At 34.6% G+C, this 26712-nt stretch overlaps 1 protein-coding gene across 6 annotated transcripts in view; it reads left to right on the forward strand.

Annotated features, from left to right (window-relative positions):
• CACNA2D1 (calcium voltage-gated channel auxiliary subunit alpha2delta 1) overlaps nucleotides 1–26712 on the forward strand; it is a 503656-nt gene that overhangs the window by 319157 nt on the left and 157787 nt on the right. For all 6 annotated transcript variants that reach the window (XM_015134178.3, XM_015134179.3, XM_015134181.3 and 3 more), the window contains exon 6: nucleotides 13343–13472. In XM_015134178.3, the coding sequence (XP_014989664.1) occupies nucleotides 13343–13472 (130 nt within the window). The remainder of the gene's footprint in view (nucleotides 1–13342; nucleotides 13473–26712) is intronic.

Genomic DNA, 26712 nt, shown 5'->3' on the forward strand with positions numbered 1-26712 from the left:
AGATACGTCTCAAATCTGTCTGCTCAACTGACTAAAATTGGCAGTTTATATAGCGTGAGAGAAATGTAGCTATATGCAGGAAAAACAGGAATTAGGAGGGGGTCTGGTGTCTCATTGTCTGGATGTGGTGATTTGGTGAGTTTCAGTTCCTTGGGAGTCCTGATGGTTGGTTTCCTGAGAAAGGAATTCAGAGAAGATAAACACAAGTTTCAAGCTTTAAGACCAGCTGGGTCAATTTATGTGTTTATTCAAAAACAGTGCAGACATTAGTTCTTTGAGGAAATTTGACAGATTTCACTTTCTTATTCTACATATAATAATAAAAAAGTTGAGTTCTATTTCCAAAGAGCCTACATCATTCAAATGATCATAATGTTTAAATGTAAGATTATTAGGAAAAAGATTTTAAATATATAGAAGAAGGAAATAGTATAATGAATCATGTCATCTATGACTTGCTTAAGTCTTTTAAGATAGAGACATTTTATTTCTAAATACTTCTACATGAAACTCTATTTTTGTTTCTTCTAAATAACAAGACATACATGTACAATTGCTGTATACCTTGTTATACAGTAGAAACAATAGAGTGTGATAGTTGAGATTATATACTGGAGCGCTAGCTAGATTCAAATCTTAGCTCTGCCGTTTCCTATCTGGGTGATATTGGCAAGATCACATAATCTCTCTGCTTTTTGCTTATTTGGTCCCTATAAATGGAGGTGATAGTAATACCAACCTCAGAGTTATTATAAAGATGAAATTAACACATATAAAACGTACAGACCATCTCCTGGATCATAGAGAGCAGTCTAGAAATGTTAATTAATGTAATTCTGAAAAACATTAATTATTAATATCATTACTATTTAAGATTAAGTGGAAGTGATCTTAGCATCAAATGGAGCATGTTTGTGTATCCGAATGTGTTAATAATGAAAGGGCATTATATTGAGATATTTTTCATTTTATTGTCATGAATTTAATCTTTGCGTTTGTATGAAAACCTTAATATAATGCACGCACAAAATACAAATCAAAGTTGAGTGCTCAAAGCACATATTAAAAATGCTAACACACATGGGAAGACTGTTTTGATATCATTGTAGGTTTTATATATTCAATTTTATTTTTTAATTTTAGAGACAGGGTCTCACTATGTTGTTCAGACTGGCCTCAAACTCCTGCCTCAAGGTATCCTCCCAACTTGGCCTTCTGAGTAGCTGGCACTATGGGCACTTGCCATCATTTCTGGCTCTGTTTATTCAGATTTTAAAGAAAAATTAGATTTTAAAATAAACTGAGAAAAAAAAAGCTAGCAATGTAACAATTATCTATGAAAATCCAAAATTCAAGTTCTCATTAGTTTTGAAATTTATTTGGATTCCTAGTCTAGGTTTCAAAAGACATCTGACCCAATAAGTTATTAAATTCCCTGAAGATTAGTGAAACAAATTCCTCAGAAGACTTGAGTTGTGCCCGCAAACTGTGCTATTTTCTTAATTTCCAGAGTAAGCAACAAAGAAAGGAGATCATTACAAAGCCTTATTAACCTAATTCGAAGATCTGTCTGACTAAAATTCAAATGAAGTTCCACCTAGAATTCCCATGTCATTAAATTGAGTTGATTTATTTGCTACATTTTGTTTTATTGATCATGTTCAAAATTTGTCCTGTCTGGGACATTTGGCTAGTCTGCTGAATTCCCTTGCATATTTATGTTGCTATTTATTTTCCTCTTAGCAGAGTCTTGTCTACATTAACATTAATTCCAACATAATCTGCTATCTAAATGTCTTTTTCAATGCCCAGTCTTTAATGATTATATTTTACTTTATAGCCATAAATAAACCTGGTTCTAGAATAAGCTAGTAGGGATATGCATCAAACAGCAATGAAATCTAATTATTAAAGAAAAAGGAAAAATCCGGGTTTCTTTTCTAGCATTTTAAAAAGCTGTCTTATAGTATGTACCCTTTGTTTTACACTCTTAGGTACCAAACAGTGATGAAATCTAATTATTGAAGAAAGAATCAGAGTCTAGGTGTTACCAGTGGAGGGTGTCCAGGTCCTTGGAGTTTTGAACAAAGAATTGGATAAAATGCAGAAAGCAATGAAAGAAAAACATAGATTTATTGAAACAGAAGTATACTCCACAGAGTAGGAACAGGCTTGAGCAAGTGGGTCAAGAGCTCCAGTTATAGAATTTTCTGGAGTTTAAATACCCTCTGGAGGTTTCTGTTGCTTACTTGGTTTACTTTCTGTGTAAATGAAGTAGTGGCCTGCAACCATTCTGATTGGTAGCAGGAAGTGATTAATCAGACGCTGAAGTGAAGTTACACAAGAAGATTTGTCCTGCAATCAGCCTGATTGGCTGCTGGAGGGCACCAGTTAGATGCTGAGGTGAAATTACAAAGTTACACCCCTATGCAAATAAAGACTGTGACCAGTCTGATTGGTTGTGGGAGGGGACCAATCAGAGGTACTTTGCATTTTTCCTCTGCCATGCAGTGGGAAGGGGGTTGAGGGTTTTGCAAAGGAAGTAGTCTCTGATCCTTTTGTTACTTGGGCATGGAAAGTTGGATTTACCTTTTGATTTAGTTCTAGAAAGTCAGCATGAATTGGCCTTAGGTTCCCTGCCTCTAGACCCTATTCTTCTGCCTCATAATTTAAAAAATTATCTTATAGTTTGCAATCTTTATTTCCATTTTTGATGTTGGCCAATATTGAATCCTTGAATAGGATGGCATAAAGGTAGAATATTAATTACTTTGTATCCATAATTGCTTTGGTTCTTTTTGCTTCTAAAATAAATGGTTTAAATATTTTTGATATGATACGTTTGGATTGGGTAATAATAGCTAGCAGATATTATATATACTTTTATATATACTGATTGTATGATATATACTTATATACATATGCTTATTCTATACTGAGTGGTAGCATTTAAAGCATACTACCTAGTATAGAATAAGTATATATAATATATACTAGCCATTACTATAACTTCATGTATCATTTACAATTCACGAGAACCCTTTGTGGTACATATTTTATTTTTCAGGTAAAACAAGTAAAATTTAATGAGCGTAAGCTACTTGTCCAGTGCCACACATTTTGTATTTGTCAGAGTAGGGACGTGAACGCAGTGCAGTCTGTATGATCCAGAGCTGGAACACTGTGTCGCTGTGCTGTGCTGTGCTGTCTGGGCAGCGGGTACCTGTGAGGAAGAAGAGGGCCTCCGAAGGAGCTGTTGTAAATTGAGACTTAGGGGTAAAATTTTGGAGACAGTTTTGATTGAAAATTTGAATTTATTACATCTATCCATTATTTTGTCCGTATTTAATTTTGATGAATTTGGCTTATATTTCATACAACTAATTTTATCATTGACAGTTGTGAGGTTACAGTGTTCCTGCTGTAGGCAAAATATAATGTGTGTGATGTATAAGCTTGTTAAACTTTGAGTCCTAAGTTTCTGCTGTTCTTATCCACTATTCCGAGTGGTGTTTACCATGAATATCTTAAAATTAATGTGTGCATCTCTATATGGAATGTAGCCATCTCAGGAATCACTGGGGGAAGAAACTATAAAACCGGCAAAAAGGTAGAGTAGACTCAGTGTCTTCTAAGAATTTTGCCTTATGTTTTTGGGGCTGCTTTCCAAAATTTTTCAAGCCTGTCCTGATATATTTTTAATGCTTTACACACTTGAGCACATGCTCCTTTTGCAAAGATGGTTTAAACATGGGTTCCTAGTCGTCCTGGATTAGTGGCATTTATGGTGGGATCCTGGAGTCCTACCGTCTGATCTCTTAAATTAGATCTTGGTTGTATGACTTTAGCCAGTCTTTGCCTCAGATATCAAGAGAATATCATTGATCTTCGTACTTTTCAAGATGGTGGTGATGGTTTTAAACCTCATTTGCCCTGGCAATATTTTGAAAAGTGTATTTGTGTATCATAATATAAAAAGATTCTTTTAAATTTTTAGAAGTAGAATGGCTCATTTAAAACATTTCCTTTTATAATATAATGCATGGTAATACATGATTTCCATGGGGAGTGCTATGTTGAACTTTCAGACTCTGTAAAAATCGCGTAGTGCCTTTTACAATCCTTGAGCAGAAGATAAATATCACTCTCTTCCCAAAATATACGTGACATATTTAGACATAATGTATACATATGGGTATACTTTTGTAGCACTGTATTACATCCCTTTCTGATGCTGGATATTTGAAAACTTCATACTATATGTGGAATTTAAATCAGCCCCCAACTCTTTTCCATCATACTCAACTGTATTGTATTGTTAGTGGCTCTCCTTACTCCTTGCTAGGTCCTGTGATAGGCAATTCATGGGCATTCATGCAAACTAAATTTATTCATCATGCAAACTAAAATTACATCAGTTTTATTTCAAGGATGTCCTCAGGTTCTGTATTTAAAATCTTTTGAATGCTATCATTATAGTCCTCATCAGCAACTTTAATACATCTTATTTGAAGAATGTCATTTTTGTCTTTTAAATTTAATAAACAAGTTATTGCAGGGATCAGTATCGCCTTTTAACTTAATTTAGTTCCAATTTTTCTTTGACTGTCATTTGGAAAATGTATGTGTTCTTTGTTTAAATATTCGCTACAGTGTTTTTTAACTTTCTTTTTGTTACTGCACAATTTCAGCTGCTTCGTGGTTTCACTTTTCCCCAAAATCTACGTATCGCAGACTGTTTCTTTCTTCTCTTTTATACATCATAATTATTAGTGGAAAAATACATGAAAACTTTACAGTGAATCTAATCTTCAAAAATGAGATTTCTTCAAATTTCTTTTTGCCACTGATGTTATAAATTTACTTTTCATGTTAATTTTAAAAATTTCTTTTCTGAGTATGTTAAATAAATTGCTTCTAAAGAATCAATGCTATAGTTTTTCCAGAGTAAATCTAAGGAGTTACAACATTTTTTTATTACCTGAAGAACTAGCAAAACCATCTGAATTCATAAAATTTGTTCTTCATCAAATATTTTAGCTAAGCTTATATGTTTTTTGCAAGAACAACATTTCTATTCATTAAATACATAATTTCAAATTTTTATTTGTTATGATTCAGTAAAACAAAAGTACAAATGTTATGTGTAAGTCCTTGGAGTGCATATTCAGTGTCATCCAACTCATATTCTTTCTAAATCTGTTCATCTACCAAATACTTCTCTAAGTCCTAGGAGAAAATAGCAGCTTAAATCAATGAAATCAGAAGGCTCAGTTATGTTCTTATTGTCGTTGTACTAGATTCATCAATTAATATTCAACCTGGCCTTCTAACTTAGAACAACTCTGACTGGATGAAAGTTCCACACCTCTTTCTATTCATTCTTCAATTGGGCATCATCACCTGCAACTCTGTTGAGTCTTCATTTCTCGTTGATCCAAGAGATTTACCAAAAATGAAGCTTTTCAAGCTGGGTGTGGTGGCTTACACCTGTAATCTCAGCGACTCAGGAGGCTCAGGCAGGAGGATTACTTGAGGCCAGGAGTTTGAGACCAGCCTGGTCAAGATAGCAAGACACTGGCTCTAAGCAATAGAAATTTAAAAACCTATCTGGGTATGATGGAATGCACCTGTAGTCCCAGCTGCTCTGGAGGCTTAGGTAGGAGGTTGGCAGCTCAAGGATGTAATGAGCCATGATTGTGCCACTGTACTCCAGGCTGGGGAAGAGAGTAAGATCCTGATTCAAAACAAAAGAAAATGAAAAAAAAATCAAAAGGCTTTTCCTCTGTGCGAGTCAGACCTGGTGACCATCTTTAATTAGCAGAGCAGCACAGGATGCTTAAATTCCAATGCTGAACTAGTGGTAACAGAGTAATCTAATACTGTATATTAAAAAGTAATGTTTAAGTAATGCTTAAACATTCTTGTTCTTTTTTTTTTTTGAGACGGAGTCTCACTCTGTCACCAGACTGGAGTTCAGTGGCGCAATCTCGGCGCACTGCAAACTTTGCCTCCCAGGTTCAAGCGATTCTCCTGCCTCAACCTCCTGAGCAGCTGTGACTACAGGCGCATACCACCACACTCAGCTAATTTTTGTATTATTAGTAGAGACAGGGTTTCACCATGTTGGCCAGGCTGATCTCATACTCCTGACCTCGTGATCTGCCCGCCTTGGCCTCCCAAAGTGCTGGAGTTACAGGTGTGAGCCACCACGCCTGGCCTAAACATTACTTTTTAATCCATAATATTGATCCCAGTATCCCAGTATACCAGAATATTCAGACTTGATGTCTGTATGAAAGTCCACTTTAAATATAACGCATCATGATGGATAAGCGTTTTGATGTGCTGCTGGATTCAGATTGCCAGTATTTTATTGAGGATTTTTGCATCGATGTTCATCAGGGATATTGGTCTAAAATTCTCTTTTTTTGTTGTGTCTCTGCCAGACTTTGGTATCAGGATGATATTGGCCTCATAAAATGAGTTAGGGAGGATTCCCTCTTTTTCTATTGATTGGAATAGTTTCAGAAGGAATGGTACCAGCTCCTCCTTGTACCTCTGGTAGAATTCAGCTGTGAATCCATCTGGTCCTGGACTTTTTTTGGTTGGTAGGCTATTAATTATTGCCTCAATTTCAGAGCCTGCTATTGGTCTATTCAGGGATTCAACTTCTTCCTGGTTTAGTCTTGGGGGAGTGTAAGTGTCCAGGAAATTATCCATTTCTTCTAGATTTTCTAGTTTATTTGCGTAGAGGTGTTTATAGTATTCTCTGATGGTAGTTTGTATTTCTGTGGGGTCAGTGGTGATATCCCCTTTATCATTTTTTATTGTGTCTATTTGATTCTTCTCTCTTTTCTTCTTTATTAGTCTTGCTAGCGGTCTATCAATTTTGTTGATCTTTTCAAAAAACCAGCTCCTGGATTCATTGATTTTTTGGAGGGTTTTTTGTGTCTCTATCTCCTTCAGTTCTGCTCTGATCTTAGTTATTTCTTGCCTTCTGCTAGCTTTTGAATATGTGTGCTCTTGCTTCTCTAGTTCTTTTAATTGTGATGTTAGGGTGTCAATTTTAGATCTTTCCTGCTTTCTCCTGTGGGCATTTAGTGCTATAAATTTCCCTCTACACAAAGCTTTATATGTGTCCCAGAGATTCTGGTATGTTATATCTTTGTTCTCATTGGTTTCAAAGAATATTTTTATTTCTGTCTTCATTTTGTTATGTACCCAGTAGTCATTCAGGAGCAGGTTGTTCAGTTTCCATGGAGTTGAGTGGTTTTGATTGAGTTTCTTAGTCCTGAGTTCTAGTTTGATTGCACTGTGGTCTGAGAGACAGTTTGTTATAATTTCTGTTCTTTAACATTTGCTGAGGAGTGCTTTACTTCCAACTGTGTGGTCAGTTTTGGAATAAGTGCGATGTAGTGCTGAGAAGAATGTCTATTCTGTTGATTTGGGGTGGAGAGTTCTGTAGATGTCTATTAGGTCTGCTTGGTGCAGAGTTGAGTTCAATTCCTGGATATCCTTGTTAACTTTCTGTCTCCTTGATCTGTCTAATGTTGACAGTGGGGTGTTAAAGTCTCCCATTTTGATTGTATGGGAGTCTAACTCTCAATAAATTACTGGCAAACCGAATCCAGCAGCACATCAAAAAGCTTATCCACCATGATCAAGTGGGCTTCATCCCTGGGATGCAAGGCTGGTTCAACATATGGAAATCAGTAAACGTAATCCAGCATATAAACAGAACCAAAGACAAAACCAAATGATTATCTCAGTAGATGCAGAAAAGGCCTTTGAGAAAATTCAACAGCCCTTCATGCTAAAAACTCTCAATAAATTTGGTACTGATGGAATGTATCTCAAAATCATAAGAGCTATTTATGACAAACCCACAGCCAATATCATACTGAATGGGTAAAAACTGAAAGCATTCCCTTTGAAAACTGGCATAAGACAGGGATGCCCTCTCTCACCACTCCTATTCAACATAGTGTTGGAAGTTCTGGCTAGGGCAATCAGGCAAGAGAAAGAAATCAAGGGTATTCAGTTAGGAAAAGAAGAAGTCAAATTGTTCCTGTTTGCAGATGACATGATTGTATATTTAGAAAACCCTATGGTCTCAGCCCAAAATCTCCTTAAGCTGATAAGCAACTTCAGCAAAGCGTCAGGATACAAAATCAATGTGCAAAGATCACAAGCATTCTTATACACCAATAACAAAGAGAGAGCCAAATCATGAATGAACTTCCATTCACAATAGCTTCAAAGAGAATAAAATACCTAGGAATCCAACTTACAAGGGATGTAAAGGACCTCTTCAAGAACTACAAACTACTGCTCAGTGAAATAAAAGGGGACACAAACAAATGGAAGAACATACCATACTCATGGATAGGAAGAATCAATATTGTGAAAATGGCCGTACTGCCCAAGGTAATTTATAGATTCAATGCCATCCCCATTAAGCTACCAATGACTTTCTTCACAGAATTGGAAAAAACTGCTTTAAAGTTCTTATGGAACCAAAAAAGAGTCTGCATTGCCAAGACAATCCTAAGCCAAAAGAACAAAGCTAGAGGCATCACGCTACCTGACTTCAAACTATACTACAAGGCTACAGTAACCAAAACAGCATGGTACTGGTACCAAAACAGAGATAGACCAATGGAACAGAACAGAGCCCTCAGAAATAATACCACACATCTACAGCCATCCGATCTTTGACAAACCTGAGAAAAACAAGAAAAGGGGGAAGGATTCTCTATTTAATAAATGGTGCTGGGAAAATTGGCTAGCCATAAATAGAAAGCTGAAACTGGATCCTTTCCTTACTCCTTATACGAAAATTAATTCAAGATGGATTAGAGACTTAAATGTTAGACCTAAAACCATAAAAACCCTAGAAGAAAACCTCGGTAATACCATTCAGGACATAGGCATGGGCAAGGACTTCATGTCTAAAACACCAAAAGCAACAGCAACAAAAGCCAAATTTGAGAAATGGGATCTAATTAAACTAAAGAGTTTCCGCACAGCCAAAGAAACTACCATCAGAGTGAACAGGCAACCTACAGAATGGGAGAAAGTTTTTGCAATCTACTCATCTGACAAAGGGCTAGTATCCAGAACCTACAAAGAACTCAAACAAATTTACAAGAAAAAAACAACCCCATCAAAAAGTGGGCAAAGGATATGAACAGACATTTCTCAAAAGAAGACATTCAGCCAACAGACACATGAAAAAATGCTCATCATCACTGGCCATCAGAGAAATGCAAATGAAAACCACAATGAGATACCATCTCACACCAGTTAGAAAAGCAATCATTAAAAAATCAGGAAACAACAGGTGCTGGAGAAGATGTGGAGAAATAGGAACACTTTCATACTGTTGGTGGGACTGTAAACTAGTTCAACCATTGTGGAAAACAGTGTGACGATTCCTCAAGGATCTAGAAGTAGAAATACCATTTGACCCAGCCATCCCATTACTGGGTATATACCCAAAGGATTATAAATTATGCTGCTATAAAGACACATGCACACGTATGTTTATTGCGGCACTATTCACAATAGCAAAGACTTGGAATCAACTCAAATGTCCATCAGTGACAGATTGGATTAAGAAAATGTGGCACATATACACCATGGAATACTATGCAGCCATAAAAAAGGAGGAGTTTGTGTCCTTTGTAGGGACATGGATGCAGCTGGAAACCATCATTCTTAGCAAACTATCGCAAGAACAGAAAACCAAACACCACGTGTTCTCACTCATAGGTGGGAACTGAACAATGAGATCACTTGGACTTGGGAAGGGGAACATCACACACTGGGGCCTATTGTGGGGAGGGAGGAGGGGAGAGGGATAGCATTAGGAGATATACCTAATGTAAATGACGAGTTAGTAGGTGCAGCACAGCAACATGGCATGTGTATACATACGTGGCAAACCTGCACGTTGTGCACATATACCCTAGAACTTAAATATAATAAAAAATATATATAACGCATCCTCTCTTTGATAATGCTTTATATTGGACTATAATGCCATGCCTTAAGTCATATTACATATCCAAAATTGATACTGAGAATAATATGTGAGACTTAAAAAAATTCTGAAATCAGTAATATCTATGTTATAAAAGTTGCAGGCCCTAATGTAAATAACAACTGTAAAAAATTACAAAAAACCAGGATGTATTTAGAGATTGAAATTTGAAAATATACATGCATATATACATACATACATATTGGAGAATCGCATGCAAGTCTTGTTTCTTCACACAGGAACCTACACACAGAACCTACACGCGCATGTGCGCGCACAGTCTCATTCTGTCATCCAGGCTAGAGTGGAGTAGTGTGATCATAGCTCATTGCAGCCTGAAACTCATGGGCTCAAGGCCTTCCTGCCTCAGCCTCCTGCATAGCTGGAAATACAGGAGCATGCCACCATGCCAGGCTTATTTTTAAATTTTTCGTAGAGATGAGGGCCTCACTATGTTGTCCAGGATGTTCTTAATCTCCTGGCGTCAAGCAGTTGTCCAGCCTAGGTCTCCCAAAGTGATGGGATTACAGGCATAAGCCACTGGGCCTAGCCAAGACTGTTGATCTAACTCCTTTACTTGTGAGATAGAAATACAAAGTGTGATATTTCCGTAGAGAGTTTTAGTGAGCCACTTTATTCTATATCAACTAATTCTTTTACAACTTTGTGGCACACAGAAATAATACAGAACTGGGGACATAATTATAGCCATAGTATGATTGCAAGTAAAGTTTATCAGTTTGCAAATCTGAATTGTGCAAAATAGTTAAGTAAGTTTCCATTGCAATTTAGGTAAAAATATATAGAGACTTTAATTTTTGAATATTTTGCTATAAGTAGGAATATTTTTTAAGTTAATAACATGAAAAAGAGAACAAAATATTAAAAATCAATGCTTTTTATAAATATCGATTCTAAGGGTGAGATAAATATGTTAAATTTGCAAGAGCTTTTTGTACCTGTCGAATAATTATCATTGTGACTTTCCAAATTAAATTTGCTAATATGCACTGGTTGTAAAATTGAATGACCTCCTCATCCAACATTAGCTTGTATCTCTGTCTCTGAGTAATCTAATCTATTATTTAATAGCTGAAATTATATTGAGAAGAATAGTCTGAGAATTATGCATTTCATGTGTCAGTTATGTTTTACCAAATGCGTTTGAATATATTTTAGAATCCACTTGCTCATTTTCTCTGGACACATTTGTATATGGTGGTCTGTAGACTTCAGAAGATATATTTTGAAAAAAAACAGTTGGATGGAGACATAGATGTTCTTTCTTGTATGGGATCTGAAGAAATTGAGTTATTTGTTTCAGAGGGAGAATTTATTTGAGGTAGTTAATTACTACATGAGACATTCTGTGTTAAGTAGGTTTTTTCATAAAAACTCCTTTTTGTGTAATATTTACTGTATTTCAATTAAATATATACTGCCATAATATATAAAGATAAGTAAAGACATGGAGTACGGTGGTACGAGGAACAGTAGTTTCCAGTAGCTTAAAGATAACAAATGAGTTCAATTTAGAAATTCTCATATTTTTATGAAATTATTTTAATTTATATAAACTACAAAAGGAGAACCATGGAAATAGCACTATTATTTGTTCTTAAATTATGTTTAGCAATTGTACCTTAAGGATTCTTGATACATGATTTTAGAAGTTGAGAAGTACATTATTATTTTAAAGTTATTTCTAAAAGCCATTTATATGGTTATTTAAAAGAGGAAGAGCCTGCGTAAGATGTATATAAAACTGCTAATTTTTAAGTGTGAGAGGATTCAGAGGAAACAGAAGTAATTTTTATGTAAGACAAGCATGTAATGCTTTATAATATTAATAGAAAAGACTTAAACCTCAATAGTTTTATTCTGATCACAAATATAATACATTCTCATTGTATTATTGTAAAAACAAGAAAGCACAAATTATTTCTTAAAATTGAAAAGCCAGGAATAATACTGGTAACACTTGCTACGTATACATGCATTCATTTCTCCTTCTACCTGTTTCCACCCAAAACAAATAGGTTTTTTTCTCTCTTCACTTTTGCTTAACTCATAATTTTTAAACTTCATATCATTTAAAAACAAATACAGTTAGGGTAGAGTTAAAATATATTTTGAACAAAAAAAGTTTAACACAAATGTCAAAAAATGTTATAGATGCATTTCGGATAAATGAATGAAATTCTTAGTTTGTTACCAGGGAACGCAACAAGGTAATTCAGTATCAAATGTATAGTTCCAATAGATAGAAAATTAATCTTTGACTTTAGACTCCCGAGGGGTTTTCTTGAATCATTATTGATTGGATCTTCATTCCTACCTCAAGAGACAAATTGGTTGAATTAGGATTTGATTGTGTTTATAGTTTAAATAGATCACTCCTTTCCTAGTATACTTTCTTTTTAAGACAAAAATTGGTATACTTGAAAAACATGCAAAAAGCAAGAGGATGAGATTTGAAATAATCCTTCATTGCCATATTATTTCTGTCATGCGTACCGTTATTTGTCAAAGAATCATCTTCAACTACCCAATATAAATTTAGTTACATAAATTGTGAAATTTATTTCAAGTTGATAATATTAGTTAGGTTGTATTTAAAAGGCACCTATCCAGTTTCTTATTATTTTATTTATTTATTTGTCTGCTTGTTTATTTATTTATTTGAGACAGCGTCTCACTTTGTTGCCCAGGCTAGAGTGTGGTGATGTGATCATGGCTCACTGCAGCCTTAACCTCCCAGACACAAGCGGTCTTTCCACCTAAAGCCTCGTATGTCTACAGGCCTGTGCTGCCTTGTCCAGCTAATTTTCTGTTATTTTTCATAGAAACAAGGGTTTACCATGTTGCCTGGGCTGGTCTAAAACTCCTGGGCTCAAGCCATCTGCCTACCTCTTCCTCCCAAAGTGCTGGGATTACTGACATGAGCCACTGGGCCTGGCCTATCCAATTCTTTAAGTTTACATCTTGATAAGTATTATATGTGTGGAAGTCAGATCTCCCTCGTCCCCCAAAGATGATCCTGAATGACTCCAACATTGAGGAAATCAGGAGAGCAGTTAGTTATAATGTGAATAATACAATAAAGATATACTGTGATTGCTAATACCGGAATGGAAATTTGTGTATCCAATGATATTAAGGTACTATATTTTAAACAATTCTCGTAGATATATTTTTTGGAAAAAATGCATTTGGCAAATAAAGAAGTGCATGTGGAAATATTTATGTTAGCAAAAATTATAATATTCTGTGTATTCTCTCTTTTCTATATAGCCTGAGAAAAATGACAGTGAGCCAGGCAGCCAGAGGATAAAACCCGTTTTCATTGAAGATGCTAATTTTGGACGACAAATATCTTATCAGCATGCAGCAGTCCATATTCCTACTGACATCTATGAGGGCTGTAAGTAAAAGAATGTTAACATCTGTTGGAATACCATGCTGTTGCCTGTCTTATGTTTCCCATGTTTGAGGGGAAAAAAGAGCAAATGTGACATTGTTTTGTTTGTCATATAAGCGTCTGTGGTAAACTCTGATTTATGTGAAAGAATCAATCTGATTTTCATGAACAATTTATGTCAATATAGCCTCACTAAACGAATATTCATAGGACAGCCTGCATCCGTGGAGTGGTCCTTCTAACTTAATGTTTAGTAATTAATTCTGCTTTCCCAGTTGCCATCCATAACTTACAAAGTATATAGATATATTTGTCAAAAGTCAAAACTGTGCAGCTATATTACACGGACATGCAAAAATATTCTTGCATAAATGGGTAAAGGGAGAAAATTGTATGTTTTAGATTCTTTCCAGTTCTTATGACTTCTTCTCATGTCTGTCAGTCTCTCTCTCTTTTTCCCTCCCCTTCTGTGTATGTTTCTCTGCCTTGCCCTAGGATATAGGTAAAAAGTACCTTCCTCTCAATGTATTGTGGGCTTCCAGCCAAAAGAAGTGCTTGGGTAAAAGGAAGAGACCTTAGAAACTAGAAAAGTAGTGACTGGAAATCTTGGTTGGGAAGGCTTCCCTGTAAGAAAGGGATGGGGGAAAAAAGTGTTTAGGAAAATAATGGAGGAAGCTTGCGCAGGTGTTGTTTTTTAGAGACACGCTTTGCATTAATCAGAGCAAAGCCTGAGAATTCTAACTAGGAATTTTCCAAAGGACCACTCTATTGTGTCTGAGAATTAACTGTGGCCAGAACCAGGGTGTTTGTTCAGTCATATCCCTGGTCTTCCATATTATTTATTCTTTAACCCATCCCTCCACCCCATCCTGCACCTTGTTCCCTGCCTTCTCATATAGTAAAGGATAAGGGAAAAGAACTGCTTGAGATTGTAAAGAACATGTTTCTTATATTCCTTTTGGGAGGTGGTAGAGTGTATTTGGAATCCAGATTATCCAGATGGCCTGGGTTCTGGAACCAGACTACCTGTGGTCAAATGTAAATTTTAGCAGTATTATTTCCTCGGGCAAATCCTGCAACTTTCTGAGTAGGCATTCTCTCATCTGTAAAATGGAGATAAGATTAGTATCCTGAAATGTCCTTTGAGGATAAAGCAAGTTTAATGTATTTAAGTTCTCATAATAGTGCCAGGCTCATAGTAAGTGCTCTATAAGTGTTTGTTGTTGTTATTATTTACAGTTAAAGTTTATTTAGACTCACAAGATTAAGTAAAGGACTCACATTGTGAATGACTTTTTTTTAATTCACTTTGAGATTATTGGTTTTTATAAACAATTTTTTAATGCATGTATGATTCTTTTTGTAACAGATTTTGTCTTTGATCAAATTATTTTATTTCATTTCTCCTTTTAAGTGTTTTAAAAGTGCCACTGTTTTCATTCTATCAATTCTTTGATGACTTTAAACCTATAATTATGTATAATAGAAACAAAATGTTGTATGTGTGTATATATATATTTGTGTGTATATATATGTAGTTTCTTACATGAGCCTTAAACATAATTTAACTTTTTACACTCCAACTCAGACTATTAATTCCAAGCCCTTTTTAGAATCATTTGGGATTTGGATTCATATATTAATAATTTTTCTTTGACCATTGTGTTATTTTTTCTATAGCTATTTTTGATATTTGTAATTGTTTTCGTCATTATTATAACTATTCAGACAATGCTAAGCTATATGGTTATGTTTCTCAATTTTTGAATAATACATCTTCCACTTTAGTTTCAGATCTATCACCTGTTGTTTGTTGGATATGTCAACAAAATAATAATCTCGTTCTGTATCTTTCTATTGAATTCCAATTGGAAGAAAAACTCGCTGGGTATAGAAGCTTTGAGTCAAAATATTTTTTGTCAGTACTCTGTATATTATGGCACTGCTTTTCAGCCTGCATTACCGTGTTGAAGAAAACTGAAGCCAACTTGAATGTTGCTCATTTATTAGAAACCTTTTATGATTGGGTTTTGTATTGTTGATATCTGGGAGGCTTTTTTATTTCTAAATTTAATAATTTATAAATGTCGACAAGATATTTTAAGTCAGTGATTTTCTAATAGCTTTAATCTATGAACATTTTGTTTACAATATGTATTTACATGGAAGATTGATGTGTAAAAGAGATTAAAGCAAAAACCACTGTGCCGGAAATAAATGTGGTGTGGCCAGAACACTAGCTGCTTTCTCTTTACTTTCTGACTCCCTCACCCAGGCTGGAGTGCAGTGGTGCGATCTAAGCTCACTGCTACCTCTGCCTCCCGGGTTCAAGCAATTATCCTGAGTAGCTAGGATTACAGGCATGCGCCACCATGGCCAGCTAATTTTTTTGTTTGTTTTTTGCATTTAGTAGAGACAGGGTTTCACCATGTCGGCCAGGCTGATCTCAAACTCCTGACCTCATGATCCACCCGCCTTGGCCTTCCAAAGTGCTGGGATTAAAGACGTGAGCCCCCACGCCAGCCGTCTTTACTTTAGTGTCCTATGTCTAGTATTGGTAGTCAAGACAGATTGTCTGGACAAGTTTATAGATTATTGTTTGATTAGTTGTGAGCCAGAATTGTACACAGGAGGCAGTAAGATACTTACTTTGCATTAAAATCTGCATTCTGTTACTCTTTTTCTTCCTTTCCTTAGTTGAAATCACTTTATAACTAAAGCATCCATCTATTGTATGCTAGAACAAATATGAAATCTGACTCACAAATTTGAACAAATTTTTTTAAGAATTAAAAAAAATGTTTACATAGGTATACATATATCTTAGTATGGTACAGTTTTAAATTTGTATAAACAATGTTTTTCTTTCCAATTTAAAATAAACTATTTGTAAATAGCTACAGATAATTTTAATAGTCTCAGAGAATACAACTTATTTCAAGAATCAATAAAATAATATGTTTTCAGAAGTTATAGGCATTCTTTGGGATATGTCATAATTAAAAGTAAAAAGAAGCTCTGTCTTTGGATTATTTATTTAGTCCCATTCATCTTAATATTGGCATCTTCCTCTTTGCTGAAATCTCATCAGTAAGACTCTAACCTTTCCCAGCCTGTACTTCTTTAAAATTCATATCCAGTATTATAAGCTGCATGAATAAATGACAGGAATAAAATCAGAAATGTCCACAAGATCTGGAAAATTTAATAATTACCGGCATTCTTCATGCGGTGTGTGGGAACATATCCGATTTAGAGGATTGTTCTAGGCTTCTGAGTTTAATGAATATGAAAGTGCACTTTAATTGAAAGCTTAACTGAAGGAAACAACCTTTTTCATTTTAAGACAGTTGTGCAGCTGTACTCTTATAAGAAACCTCGTGTTCTAATTTCACAAAGATGATTACTTTTTAAAGTCCCTTGAATTGAAATGTGATTATTTCTGCTCAGTGATATATTTAAAGTTTTAAATACTGTATTTAATTAGAGCCCCATCTCAAAATTTCCATTTTTGAGAATTTCACTGGTTGCTCCTTTTCTTTTAGAGGACACCCAAACCATACTTAATTTTCAGATCTAATTTATCTGCTTAGGAATATAGAAGACAAGCATATAACTTAGTAAAAACAAGGGCTGAATATTCTGACTTAATTTGTTTTTAATCACAGAACTTTATTAATTTTTGAATCACTTTAGACTCAATGTAGGGCTGTTTTCATAGAATATTCTATAATCATTTTAAATGGCAATTTGTACTGATATTTCTTTATATAATTATATTTCTGTAAGAATAACATTAATAAGGGAAAATAATAGGAAGGAACCCCAACTTCCATAAAGCTTTTAGGGACCAGATACTTTTGTCCTTATACTTACCCCATAATTTAAGTAAGGCAATTATTATTTACATTTTAGAAGTAAAAATACCTAACATTTTTATCATGAAGATATCTTCATTTTGATAAAAGAAGACAATTTTCATGAGTTATATTATCTTTTGATGTCTCATATGCTTTACTAAAAGTACTTCATTTTTGTAATTTAAGCTAAAAATTAATTATCCTTGTAACTTATCTTGATATTCAATTGTGTTATCTTAAAAGATATAGCTACTGTATCTTAGGTGATGTCAGTGTCAAAATTGCAGAGGAAAAAGGTGCGTGCAGTCTTTGCCGACAATTGCATAATCTCCCGTAAATTTTAGTAACTAATCTGTTCCAACACAGATCCACCACTTACTAATAATTTACATTTAGCTGTTGTAAACAGCCCATTTTGTTGTTACTCCAAGTACAGTGAGGGTAGTATACCTTTAGCAGAGTATCTTTTGACTATCTTTGTTGGAATAGAAATCTCCTGCTCGTGTGGTGGCTCATGCCTGTAATCCCAGCACTTTGGGAGACCAAAGTGGGCAGATCAATTGAGCCCAGGAGTTAGGGACCGGGCTGGGCAACATAGTGAAACTCTGTTTCTCTAAACAAATTTTAAAAACAGCCTTGGGTGGTGTCATGCGCCTATAGTCCCAGCTCCTTGGAAGGCAGAGGTTGGAGGTTCACTTGAGCCCAGGAGGCAGAAGTTTCAGTGAGCTATGATCATGCCACTGCACTCCAGTCTGAGTGACAGAGTGAGACCCTGTTTCAAAGGAATATATATATATATATATATATATATATATATATATATCAAGGAAAAGTTAATCATAACTGGGAAAATAGCTTTTTTAGACACGGTATTATCATTTAATTACCTCAGAGGCAGTCAATCATCAAGTGAAATTTAATTAATTAAAACAAACTGGCTTCAAATATATATGTATGTTAAAATATGTATCATAGAAATGAAAAATGTAAATGTTCTCTTTATTTTGCCTTTAACACATTTCTTCATTTAGCAAATACTTATTAAGGACCTAGCATGTCATGTACTTTTCCAGATAATGGAAATACAGCACTGACTAAATGGTCAAAAATCTCTGTACTCATGGAGCCCGCATTCTATTGGAGGATAGTGGAGTGTAAAACAAACAATTAAAATAATAGTATATGTCATAGTGTAATGAACGCTCTTGATAAAAATAAAGTAGAGAAGAGGTTAAAGATAGTTCCTGGGATAAGAGAGAAGAGTGATATTTTATAATGGGTCGATAGAGAAGGCCTTTTGGCTAAGGCAGTATTGTAATTGAAGTCTGTAGTTTGTGAGCACAAGAGCCATAAAAATCACCTGGGTAAGAAGGTTGTGGCCATGGAAACAGAAAGCTCAAAGATCTTCAGGCAGGAGCATGGTGGGCTCATAATCAACAGGGAGACCAGTGTGGCCAGAGCAGAGTTAGCAAGGGAACGGGGAGCAGGAGTAGCAGCAGATGCCGTGTCAGCCACAGCCCTATGGACGATTGCAAAGACTTTGATATTTACTTTGAGATTGTCTTAATTATCTCAGACTGCAATAGCAAAATACCACAGACAGATAGGCTAAAATAACAGGCATGTATTTCTTACAGTTTTGGAAGCTAGGAAGTCCAAGATTGAGGTGCAGGTTGGTGCCCAGTAAGAATTTTCTTCCTGGGTCTTCTCAGTGTGTCCTCACATCACCTGTTCTGCACCAGCAGAGGGAGAGAGCAGGCTGTTTTATCTTCCTTTTCTTATGAGGCCATTAATCCTATTGTAGGTGCCCTATCCTCATGACCTCATGGAAATTACCTCCCAAAGACCCCATCTCCTGATACTATCACATTGGTGGTTAGGGCTTTAACATATGAATTTTGGGAGTATACAGACATCCAATCCATAACATAAATGGAAAGCTGTGGGATGTTTTCTGGAGGAAGAATTATGTAATCTTTTTCTCTCTATGAAAAAGTTGTGGACATGGGATACTTTGTTGATGAGAATGGGCATAAAAGGTGTAAGAATAGGAGGTGTGATCGACAGGTGGGCCGAAATAACATATTTATACTAAAAAATCTGAGCCTTCAAATGCTAGAATTTTAAACATGTACAATCCTGGGGTTAAAAGTGATGTCATTCACGTCATCAAGGTTCAACTATGGGTCATGGACAAGAACATAGAATCTAACAGAAGTGGATGCAAGTCCTGGCTTTATCGCTGAATTACATATTCAACTTCTTTACAATCAAAGGAGGTGAATATACCTTACTAGGTTGCAGTGAGGATTGCATGCAGTAACTAATGTAAGGAATCTATCTAATAGGAAATGCTTCCATCTTCCTATTTTTTAAATCCCCAAATAGCAAAGTTAAGATGAATAAAGGAGAACAATTTTTCTCACTAATTCAAAATATTACCATGTTCCTCAAATCTAAACTATACCAAATTTGTTTCATGAACAACAATCAAATAATTCCACAACGTATTTTTACTTGATAGTTTCATTATTGCCATGGTAGAAATCAAAACAGGCTTAATTGTTCTAAGTTTTACCGGATGGTGACTCATTCTTGTTAAAGTTGCTGATTAGTCTAATGGGACATGACTTACCTGAGCTGCCGTACGTGAATATCCTCACCGTGACGAATTTCCTAACATACCTTATGCTCTGATGAAGAGCTAAAAAATGCACTACATTTCCAACCCAGTGGTATTTTTCAGGGTAATTTTTTTCTATGCTTGGTATTTTTCACAAATGTGAATCTGGATCACGATAGAATCATAAAAGAGTTTTCATCAGTAGAGCATTCTTAAGTTTTGTGTTTATTGATTTTTTTAAACCAGATGATTTACAAAAAAGAAAAAAGAAGGGTTCTTTAATTCTGGAAAGTACATCATTATATAATATGTAGAGTTGTTTGTTAAATGACTAAAAAAGTGAATGTTTTTAAAGAACTGTCGGTAAAATGTCATGGTTCTGATATTAACAGAGTAGCTTTTCTTTTTTTCTTTTAAAGTGCTGTTTAAATTATAAAGTCTTGATTCTGAATCATGCAACTAGAAATCTGATTAAGTGCTAAGAAAGGGCACTTTTTAAAAAGTACAATTGATTCTGTAACAAAGTGATCATATATTGTAAAAAGTGATTAGCTTACATAATTAACATTGTTTCTCATTAGGAGTGAGCAAGGAAATGGTAAGAACATCATAAGACATTGACGACAAGCCTGAGGTAGGGAATGTAAATTTTAGGCTAGGGTAATTTGATCATAATTAATAAGTTTGGCACAAAGAGAAGCAATTCTGCTTCTGAGATAAAGTTGGCCTTTACTTTCACTATTTTTTAAAATAATATTCATGTAATACATTCCTATTCATAGAGAACAATATACTGTTGATTTTCTGATAAGAGAATATGGACGACTTATCAACCCAAATGCCAAAGATACAGTATTCTTATGATCATATAGATATTAGATTTTAAATTCATTTCAGATTACAGAACAACAGACCAATTAGTAATAGCTTTATAGATGTTGTAAATTGCTTTAGACTGAATTGTGTTCCCTCCATCCCCAATTTATATGTTGAAGCTCTAACCTCCAATGTGATATGACACTTGGAGGCAGGGACTTTAAGAAGTAATTAGGATTAAATGGGGTCACAAAAGAGGCCTCAGTCTGAAAGGGTCGGTGGCCTTCTACGACGAAGAGGAATCCTTCTCTTTCACTGAGTATGTGCAGATATGAGGATATCTGTAAGTAACTATATTTATAACTACTTCTTTGGAGGTTCATAGTACACATTAACCCTTAAAATGTCAAAGAAATTCTGCTAGAAATAAACAAAATTTGTTTTACCCATTATTTTTCATATATGTATGTGACTATGTAATGTTTACCTCTCACAAGTGTGTGTTTCAGTTAATTGACATAATCACCTTTTCAGATAGCTGTATATTAAGAAGTTGGCATATTCTAAATTTGATACCATTTATAACTCATTTTTGTTTCTGTGTGAATCACTTTGTACAAATGTGACATGTGGTTTATTGTGAAAATCCAACTTTATTTTGATAGCCTATTAAACCTTTTCAGTGAGTGACCCTGGATAAGGATGACTTTCCTAGAGATTCAAAATAACAAAATGATCTAGATTACCTTTAGACATAAAAATAATCTCAATAAAAATGTCTCAATTAAGAAATTCTGGCTACGCACGGACGCTAACACCTATAATCCCAGCACTTTGGGAGGGAGAAGAGGGCGGATCATCTGAGGTTAGGAGTCCAAGACCAGCCTGGCCAACAGGGTGAAACCCTGCCTCTACTAAAAATACAGAACTTAGCCAGGTGTGGTGGTATGTGCCTCTAATCCCAGTTACTCGGGAGGCTGAGGCAAGAGAATAGCTTGAACCCAGGAGGTGGAGGTTGCAGTGAACTGAGATGGCGCCACTGCGTTCCAGCCTGGGTGACAGAGCGAGTCTCTCTCTCTCTCTCTCTCTCTCTCTCTCTCTCTCAAAAAGAAATTTAAAAGCTTATTTTCATTGTAATAGTGAAATTTCCAAATTTGAGTTAGTGTTAACTCCTCTTCCCTACCTTAAAGAAGAGCTAATGGAAGCCTTCAGTGCAGGCTGGGCATTTAATAGCTGCTGTTTGAATTTTACCTAAAGTAGGGAGAAGCAGACAGGAAGGGAAGAACAAGGATGGTTGGTTGTTACCTGTCTGGATAACTTAGGGCAGGGCTGGGTAGATGGTGGGCCTTGTAGCTAGTTTATGCTGACTCTTTTTTGGAGTTCTGTTTTTCTCTGGTTCCTTTGACCCAGGCAACATACATCTGTTGTATGTGAAAACTTACTGCCTATTCCTTCCATGGCCCTGGGAACATTTTGGATTTGCTCCCCAGAACTACCTGGAGTACACAGGAGAATGATGGAATCTTACATGCTTCATGCCAGCCTTAGCAGACACTACTAAGTCAGCCAAAATCAGGGCATAAAATGTTGGATAGTTTTTAATGTTTTACTCTGTATCTCTTATACTGTATTTCATTACAAATTTATTTCATGTTGTATATTTGGCCAAATACATAAGAAAAAGCCAGTGGAAGTTCTGCTGTTCTTAGGAGAGCCTCATGGAGGACATTCAGTGAGTTAAGAGTACTTGAAGTTTTTAAGAATCTGTGCCAGCATATATGGTTAATCTTGGTATTGAACCCAAGTTTTCTATCTAATTAGGAGAACAATGCCCACATGCAGATCACATAAATCCCAGCACACTGTCTAGTGTGTGCACATAAGTCAAAAAGGAATATCATATCTTATATTTTTCCACAAGTACTTCTCAGAGCTGATATTTCTCAGTACCTTTTCTTAAGAAGGACCTCAAGTATTTTATAACAATACTAGATTTTCTTCATTTCCATTTGGTTTTCACACTTACCTAGGCACAATGTATAAAGAAAATATTGTGATTTTTTTAGTCCATTATGGAATAAGAATATTCAGGGATTTGTTAAAAATCCAGTTATTGCTTTACTTTTTCTTACTGTTTAGTAGGGAATACAAATAAAAATTTACTGTTTAAAAAAAAAATTAAAAGGAAAGCCAGAGGGAAGACGTGAAAAAGAATGTGTGAAAAATTCAGTGCCTCTATAAATTGACAGCTGGAAATCAGAAGTGTACTTGGCTAGCATTTATGATGGATATAACGAATGACAGGCCATTCAAGGGTTGAAGAGAGATAATCTTAAATTTAAATAGTTTCCAAAACAGACTGACAGTACTGTTCACAGCAAATTAGAAAGGGATTGACAACTGGAAAAAAATGGAGGTCTGGAATTTGAGATGAGAATATTTTAATCATTTGGCATTTGACTTCGTGGATAAAATCTTACTTGATTTCTCCCTAGAGGTAGAAAGGCATTTAAAAAATATTTCTAAAATTTTATTAAAATGACAAAGATTTTAAATGGACTATAAAGATTTCGTGTTTATTTTGTCTCAGAATTCAAAGATCAGACTTTAAAACTACTAGGTTATGAGATAGGCAAATAATCAGATTGGATTTAGTGAACATTGGTCATTAGATCAAATGAAATTATATGTAAATTTTAATTTAATGAATAATGTTATCTTAAAAAACTAAGAGTATCATAAAATAGTACTAAAGGTCTTGCTAATATTGTTTCAGTCTTCTGAAAAGGTGGTTCTGTTTTTGCTTGCTCCTTTCAAGTAACAGTAATTGGAACGTGTGGATGTTCATGTAGGCGTCATGGACACTGGGGCCTGTTATTATCTTGTATTCACCTAGACTGCCATGTTATTGAAGAACTGTGCCATTACTACACTTCTAAGTCTGTGAAGATCAGTTATTGTTTCTATACTTTCTTAGTAAACACCATCCCTCATATGGAAATATATTGGCAGTGACTAAGCCACTTAGAGTATAGAGCAGAAGTCCCCAGATGAGTCATACAGGTAGTTGGTGGAAGGCTTCATATTTGAAAGAAACAAATTTTGTATGGAGATAGTATTATTTATACTCAAAATGACTCCTCTATTTAATCTACACCCTTTGTAAGTCACAGGAATCTTTTGACCTGGAAGAGAACATCTTAATTCCAGAATAATTTAATTTGTGACTGTCGTGAATTTTCAGCTCCACCTCAAAGCTTAAAAAAAAAAAAAAAAAAAAAAAAAAAAAAAGACAAAAACTGGTTTGATTAATTTTCTAGGATATATAACCAACATCTTCTCATTTGTAATAGAAGGGTAAATGGATAAAATTGATTATCCTCTGTATTTTGTCATTCATTATTAACAGTTTGTGTATTCTCAAATTAAACCAAGTTTTAAATTATATAAAATCATTTTCTCTTAGTATTTTAAATGAGAATAAGATTGACACAATAATTTTGCATATATGCTATTTCTGGTATTTTAACCTTACAATTCTCTTTTGAAATTACCTTCGGTATCAATTTTTTAGTCTAGGGAAAATAGTAATTACCATATTTTAAAAAGAATAAGACAGTGTTTTTCATCGGACTTAATTCTAGAGGAGTTATAGCTGTTTGAAAAATAAGATAATTCCTGAAGGGTCCAAAATATTTGTCATCAATTTCAAGTATAATTCAAAATAAGGATTTCCGAGAATATTTTGAGAAATATAATCTTCCCTCTAATGTCCAGATGGTATAATTGAAAGGCAGTCATCTATAATTTTAAAAGATCATGCAAGTGTTATATACAATCATTTTAGTGAAGAATACTATTGATATATTGTAGTCTGTCAAATCAATATTCATATCACTTCAATTACAACCTGTTTTCTTAAAGCATGTCGTACTGTTAAAATTTTCACATAGGAGTTCACAATTAATTAGTTGATTGTCTCATACTCACTTTTTAAAGGATGCTATGGGTTGCTTTTGAAGATTCCTCAAAGGCTTTTCAAAGTAGAAAAGTTAGGGAAGAAGTAATATAGTGTGAATTGGATAGCCTTTTTAAGCATAAGTGGAATGGTTCCAAAAATAAGGGGCAAGAAATAAAATTTTCGACCTATAAAAGGAAAACGGTGATATTCAGTGAACATTCAAATAACAGTGCTTAAGCAAAAATAGTATGACAAAGTTGTCTTTCATAAGAATATACTATTTGTAATAATACCTCAAAGGACTGTAATGAGGATTAAAAGAAAACATGTTATGAGGGGACTAGATCACTCTTAGATAACTGTTAAACCAAAATCAATCTAATTTATCAGTATTCTTCATTTTCATAAGAAAACTTAAGTATAAATTAGTTTGATTAGTCTGTGTAATGAGAATGTTGTCATATACTATTAAAACAAGTTCTTGAACATGGAATTGTGTATCTGTAAACATCCTCTTTTCATTCATTCATTCATTAAATTAAAATCAGTATTAAAATAACTGAAAATGTGATGAATTATACAATTAATTCAATTTACTCAAATGCAAATTAATTTAATTATATTAATTAGATTCTTGGTTCCTTTAGCACAAATATTACAGTATTCTAAGTAGCTTGTGAATATAAATATTAGTAGCTGATTTTGAGATGGGTTATATTTTAATGAATAGACTAAATCTGAAAATTTGAATATGAAATTATTCACTTCGATGGCCTTCAACTTATTAATATGCAGCCTCCCTCTGTGTATAATAAAGTATATATTTTTGAGTTTATAATATTTTTAATATTTAAAGTTAAGTTTACTAAAATACTATAATAAAACTATCATTTTGCCACAATAAAGCCGGTTCTTATGGATCAGTAAAATTAACTGTACATATTCAGGTTGGGGAGTTAAATATATTTTACTCATAGGGCATTAAATATACTGTTTTTAGCTTTCTCAGAAAGGATGTGCTAAGATTAAAATTGACTTCTATTTTTATGCATTCTATCAAAATCTGAAATATTTATATACACATACATACATACATACATAAACACAAAGGTTTATTTGGCAAGCATCTAATTCTATAACTGGCATTAACTTGTACAAATAATAAGAAAAAATCAAAATGTAAATTTGGGTAACTGGTACTCATTTGTCTTATCACGTATTATAGTATTTTGGTATACTCGACATTAAGAATTATGTACAAAAGTAGCCATTAGGACTCTATGTAACAAAATACCACAACCACAGTGTTATAATATTCCTTTTTCTGTCTTTCATGACTTTCAACACATAACCTTTTCTCCTCTCTTAATTAGACCTTTTGCTTCGTTTAGAAAAATATGGGTAATTCCAAAAACATTCCAGACTTTGTTTTTTTGTTAGATTATGCCTTAATTTTTGAAACGGAGCCTAGTTCTGTCACCCAGGCTGGAGTGCAGTAGCTCACTGCAACCTCCACCCCCTGGTTCATGTGATTCTTTTCCCTTAGCCTCCTGAGTAGCTGGGATTATAGGCGTCTGCCACCAGGCCCAGCTAATTTTTGTATTTTTAGTAGAGATGGGGTTTCACCATGTTGGCCAGGCTGGTCTCGAACTCGTGCCCTCAAGTGATCCTCCCGCCTCGGCCTCCCAAAGTGCTGGGATTACAAGCATGAGCCCACGCACCTGGCCAAGTTGTTCCTCTTTTGTTCATCCACATAAATCATTATTAAAAGTCATGGACTTTCCAGTATATAGGTTATGTCTGTAATGAAGTTAAAAACAATCATTTCATAATACATCTTAGTGTTTTGTGCTGTGACAAGTCTTAGTAGATACTTCATTGCTCAAAGGAATCTTAATCTCTCCTTTAGACACATAGGATTATGCACCCTTTCTAACCTGCAGTAGGGTGGTAATATGTGGTTGGCGTTTTTCCACTGGTTAT

Source organism: Macaca mulatta, chromosome 3, assembly GCF_049350105.2.
Source record: "Macaca mulatta isolate MMU2019108-1 chromosome 3, T2T-MMU8v2.0, whole genome shotgun sequence".
NCBI lineage: Eukaryota > Metazoa > Chordata > Mammalia > Primates > Cercopithecidae > Macaca > Macaca mulatta.